Source organism: Dipodomys ordii, unplaced genomic scaffold (genome assembly GCF_000151885.1).
Source record: "Dipodomys ordii isolate 6190 unplaced genomic scaffold, Dord_2.0 Scaffold217, whole genome shotgun sequence".
NCBI lineage: Eukaryota > Metazoa > Chordata > Mammalia > Rodentia > Heteromyidae > Dipodomys > Dipodomys ordii.
In genome coordinates, this window is record NW_012267433.1 from 220,961 (window position 1) to 226,624 (window position 5,664).

At 63.7% G+C, this 5,664-nt stretch overlaps 1 protein-coding gene across 1 annotated transcript in view; it reads left to right on the forward strand.

The window, feature by feature from the left end:
• Cdh15 (cadherin 15, type 1, M-cadherin (myotubule)) overlaps positions 1–3,268 on the forward strand; it is a 32,302-nt gene extending 29,034 nt beyond the window's left edge. Inside the window, exons 16-18 of the mRNA XM_013035653.1 lie at positions 293–549; positions 1,435–1,720; positions 3,171–3,268. Of these exons, the coding sequence (XP_012891107.1) occupies positions 293–549; positions 1,435–1,720; positions 3,171–3,268 (641 nt within the window). The remainder of the gene's footprint in view (positions 1–292; positions 550–1,434; positions 1,721–3,170) is intronic.
• The last annotated feature ends 2,396 nt before the right edge of the window (positions 3,269–5,664 follow it).

Below are 5,664 nucleotides of genomic sequence, written 5' to 3' on the forward strand. Positions count from 1 at the left end.
GCACTGGGGAGCCCCTGGGCGGTGGGGCAGGGCTGGAGTATGTGGGTGCCCCTGGGCGGTGGGGCAGGGCTGGAGTATGCGGGGTGCCCCTGGGCGGTGGGGCAGGGCTGGAGCACTGGGGAGCCCCTGGGCGGTGGGGCAGGGCTGGAGCACTGGGGAGCCCCTGGGCGGTGGGACAGGGCTGGAGTATGCGGGTGCCCCTGGGCGGTGGGGCAGGGCTGGAGCAGTCAGCCCCTTCCCAGCACTCACCAGTATTTTCCTGGTCCCCTGAACGCCCACAAATCTCCTGCAGCTCTGGCTGGCAGGCTCAGGTTTCCGTCCCTGGCAGCAGCAGGCCCTGGCCAGCCTGACCCCAGAGCAGCTGCCACTTCCTCCTCCCCCACCGTGTGGAGACGGCAGGGCCACACAGCCAGGCTGCCCAAGGCTGCCTCCTACAGCGATGCATGGACACCCCAACCCCAGCGGGCCAGCGCCCCGCACCTCAGCCAGGATGGCATTCTTTGTCAACACTTGTCAGATGCCCTCCCCTCGGCGTGGGCCCTCTGTGGGGTGTGTGCAGCCAGATAGGACTCCTCTTCCCCTCCTGACAGGCGACCGGAGGCCCAGGAGTCGGATTGAGGTGGACAGGCCACCACTGGAGGGGACAGGCCATCAGAGGGGAGTGTCTCCAGGACCCAGCAAAACACACACATCAGTACCCCCCCCCTCCTCCACCATGTCCAACTTGAAGGCGTGGCCCACGCTTATCCTGCCCTTCTGCTCCCTCCTTGCACCTTCCTGGGCTCTCTTGGGTGGGCCCTAGCTTGGGGTGGAGGGGGGTTCTGCACAGACTCTCGCTTTGCTACTTTTCCCCTCCTGAGGCCCCTTGAGTCTCAAAGTAGCTTCAGGGAGCCCACACCCCTGTCTACCCACCTCTTGTTGCTGGTCTTCCACCCAGCTCCCTGGCACCATTGGAGGCAGGCAGGGGTGGGTGCAATGGTGATTCGAGACCAGAACCCCTTCCCTGTGGCTGGGAACTGGGAGCCACGTGGTCTCTGGAGGGGAGAGGCCTTGGAAGCACCTCTGGGTCTTGGCCAGTAAGGCCTATGGAGCCTGGAAGAAGCCTTCTAGCAGCAGGCCTCCATCCAGTGAGGCCTGGAACAAGGCTGCAGCAGGGCCTGGGCTGTCTGGGGGCAGGTAGGACGGATGGGCGGGAACAGCTGCCTGTCCACCCCTGCTCACTCTCTCTGATGGCTGCAGCAGCTGGGAGGGGGGTCCTGGAGGGGAATGTGGGGGTCACCCTGGGCCCAGCCAACAGCTGGCCATTCCGAGCGTTCTGGCAGTCCAGGAATGAGTGACTGAATTCCAGCCGGGGGGGAGGGACTCAGGCCTGAGACATCTGCAGGGAGTCTGTGAGGGGCTCCCGGGCCCTTCCTTCGTGTACCCCCCACACAGGCTCCGACGAGGCACCTTCCTAGAACCCAGGAAGGTCTTTCTTTGGAAGAGCAGCCCTGGAGCACGTTCCCCATGCCCGCACTGCATGGTTTGGCCCTGCTGCGCCTGCTCCTCTGCACTTTGTGCATCAAGAACACTGGTGCAGGCTGGCCTACCTCACCCCTGCCCGACCCGTGTTGTTACCTGCTGCACCACGGGGCCCACGGCACACTGCTGGCCCTCACAGAGCTGCCTGCTCTGCCCGCTGCGAATCTGGTTCTCAGCCAGGATCCTTGGTCCCCTCCTGGTCAGTACTGCCAGCACCTCTGCTGGGCTGTGGCTGTTCACTTACTGGGCATGATCAGTAGTGGTCCCATTCAGTGTGTGGAGGAGATCCCTCACTGCGGGGGCTCAGTGTGGACGGGATCCCTCATTCCCCAGGGCTCAGTGTGGATGGGATCCCTCATTCCCCAGGGCTCAGTGTGGACGGGATCCCTCACTGTGGGGGGCTGAGTGTGGATGGGATCCCTCACTGCGGGGGCTCAGTGTGGACAGGATCCCTCACTGCAGGGGCTCAGTGTGTGTGAATAGGATCCCTCACTGCCGGGGCTCAGTGTGGACGGGATCCCTCACTGTGGGGGGCTCAGTGTGGACAGGATCCCTCTCTGTGAGGGGCTCAGTGTGGAGGGGATCCCTCACTGCCGGGGCTCAGTGTGGACGGGATCCCTCATTCCCCAGGGCTCACTGTGGATGGGATCCCTCATTCCCCAGGGCTCAGTGTGGACGGGATCCCTCACTGCGGGGGCTCAGTGTGGATGGGATCCCTCACTGCCGGGGCTCAGTGTGGACGGGATCCCTCATTCCCCAGGGTTCAGTGTGGAGGGGATCCCTCACTGCAGGGGCTCAGTGTGGATGGGATCCCTCATTCCCCAGGGTTCAGTGTGGAGGGGATCCCTCACTGCGGGGGCTCAGTGTGGACGGGATCCCTCATTCCCCAGGGCTCAGTGTGGACGGGATCCCTCATTCCCCAGGGCTCAGTGTGGACGGGATCCCTCACTGCCGGGGCTCAGTGTGTGTGGACGGGATCCCTCACTGTGGGGGCTCAGTGTGGACGGGATCCCTCACTGCGGGGGCTCAGTGTGTGTGAATGGGATCCCTCACTGCGGGGGCTCAGTGTGGACGGGATCCCTCATTCCCCAGGGTTCAGTGTGGATGGGATCCCTCATTCCCCAGGGTTCAGTGTGGATGGGATCCCTCCTTTCCCCAGTGCAGGGCAGGAGATCTGTCTCCTGCAGTTCCTTAGGGCTGGATGTCAGGGTTGACCAACCTCAGGAGCGTAGGTCTACAATGGGGCTTCCAGACTCTGAAGCTGCTTGGTTAGGGTAAGATCAGGTGCCTACTCTGGAAAGAGCATCTAGAAGGTCCCTTGATCTGGTTTGGCCAGGCAGGGACTGAGGAGGGGACAAACTCTACCCCCCAGATGCGTTGTCCTTGGTCCTCAACATGGCGTTTCTGTGAGCTGTCTGTGTCCACGTGGCGTTGTCCAGGCACCAGATGGCTTGATCCTCCCAAGGAGGCTCTGGGCCTTTCCGCAGGAGGCCACGTCCTCGGGGAATGGGGTGGGGCAGGGGAGCAAGGCCCACAGCTAGAAGCTGGCTGAGGCCTGCTGCCAGGCGCCCACCCATCCCCTCTGTGGCCTGTGGTCCAGGCCAGGATCCCTGCCGGGCCCTGACCTCATGAACTTGGGCTGTGGACAGGCTGTGGACCCAAGATTCCCAGGCTCTGCCTTGACCGCACCCAGCTGCTGCTGGCCGTGGGCGTGCAGCTGCCGCAGCTGGCAGAGGGTGTGGGCTGAGCTACCGTGGGGCAGCTGGACAGGGTGGCAGGCACGGCACAGAGCCAGGAGCCTCCCCTTGCTCCATCGGGTCTGGCCTGACACTATCGCGGTGGGGATTTCTACAGGGCAACATTTTCTTCCTCTGAGCTGAGGTTTAAGATTCAGGCCTGTGTGGCTTGGGGCAGACAATTCAGCCTCTCTGGACCTCACTCTCAGAACTGTGAGAGAGAGGCTCACTCTGGGTGAGGTAGAGAAGGGTGCGTTCCAGGGCTCAGCTCTTTGCTGCCCAGTACTAGAGAAACAGCTCCCGGGTCTCTGGGGTGGTGCGAGGCCCCGGCAGGGCAGGCGGATTTGTGTTTGGCAGGAAGCTGCCCTCTGCTTGGCGGTGCTTGGCGGCGTTGGCAGCCCAGGGCCGCGCTGCCATCTGTCAGGACAGGTCTGGGGCCTCTCCTGGTCCAATCTGCCCTCCCTCTGTGGAAAGGGTCTGCTTCTGTCTGGTCTCCAGGGATGGTGGCCGGGTGTGGCAGTCATGGCAGGGGGGGGCTGGGGTCTTGCCCAGGCCCAGCGTCCCCAGAGGCAGCTGCTCCAGTTAGAGTTTGTCTGCCATTTGTCATCCTGCTAGCAAAGTGCACCAGGACCTGTGTGTGCCCCCTGCCAGGGCACAGGACACTGTGGAGAGCCGGGGCGGGGGTGGGGTTGTTCTCAGCTGATTCCCACCCTGGGCCTCTGCCAGGCACAGGAGAAACTGTGGAAGGGTGGGGAGGCCTCCCTCCCACACACCCCTCAAGCCACTCTCACCAGAGACCACCAGCCCCCACCCGTGGCTTGGCCTTCCACAGCCTGGGGTCCTGGCCAAAGGCTGGAGACCCCGCACCCGCAGCTAGAATAGAGCTCCCAGGGACTGGAGGTCCAGGCCGCCTGGCCCGGCCCCCGAGCAGCCCCGTGCATCCACATTCCAGGGGGAAGCTGGGGTCCTCACCATGGGGAGCACACCCCTCACCAGGGCCCCTCGCTGCCTCCCTCCACGAGTAGCGGGAGTCCCTGAGCGCAGACCCTGGGGGGGGCTGCATCTCGGCCTATGGTGGGCCAAGTCTCTGCTAGACACCAATGTGGCTCAGGTGGAAAGTCCCAGGAGCCCCCAGACCCCAGCCCAGCTTCCATCCTGGGAAAAGAAGTTGGAGGCCAGGTGCCGTCGGGCTCACGCCTGTAATCTTGGATACTCAGCTACTTAGCCTGCGTAGCTAAGGATCAAAGTTTGAAGCCAGCTTGTACAGGAACTCTGTGAGACTCCATGAACCACAAAAAGCCAGACGCGGAGCTGTGGCTCAAATGGTAAAACACTAGCCTTGAGCAAAAAAGCTCAAGGACAGAGCCCAGGTCCTGGCCAAAAAAAAGTTGGAGGCCATGCTTCCCTGTGCAAAGCCCAGTACCGTTGAGAGAAGAGGAGGCTGGGACCCAGGGCTACGATTAGTGCACTCACGTCCAAGGTGGTCTGCCTCTGCCCTCGCTCCTGCTCCATCCTGCGGCCCTTAGCATTCCCCTGCTCCTTGGCTGGATCCTTCCCCTCAGCCTCAGTTTTCCCCTTGAAGGGATGGAGCCGGCTGTCAGCAGAAACAGAAGCCGGCAGGGAGCCCAGGGGGGTCGCCCACCCTGGAGAGTGGGACCTGGCTTTGTCCCCCTCCTGCAGCCCACAGCCTGGGTTCTGGGGGCTCTTGGGGTGTGGCAAGGGGAGAGGCGTGTGCTCCAAAGGTCCTGGATTCCAGGAAGTAGTTGTGGGCACCACAGGGCGGGTCCCCTCCTGGGGAAAAGCAGTGTAGGCTGTGCTGTGCCCCAGTCCCCCCCCCACGGCCCCGGCCTGGGCCCAGGGCAGGGGATGTGTCGCCCCTCCCCGATTGCCCTCCGCTAGCTTGCCACCGCTGACCTGGCCGTCCTGAAGGTGCTGCTGCACCCTTGACCGGCCGGGAATCTGGCACTTCCCAGCTCACCTGGGCTGGGAAGGTGGCTCAGTGGTAGCGCGCTTGCCTTGCATGCAGGAGGCCCTGGGTTCGATTCCTCAGCACCACATAAGCAAAAAGAAAAAAGCCGGAAGTGGTGCTGTGGCTCAAGTGGTAGGGTGCTAGCCTTGAGCCCAGAGGCTCAGGGACAGCGCCCAGGCCCAGAGTTCAAGCCCCAGGACTGACCAAAAAGAAAAGAAAGGAACCAGCAGGCCTGGTGTCCAGCACCCCTCCCGGCGGGGGCGTTTGGAATGGCCGCCTCGGGCCGCTTGGCGCAGGGGAGAGTCCAGCACTCAGCTGGCTCCATTTGGCCAGAGGCCTGGGTGCGGAGGGCACGGGGCCTCCTCTCACAGAGCGGCACTGCCTGGGCCAGCCCGACCCCCGCAGGAACCCCAGCGGGCCGCTTCCCACTCCTGCCCC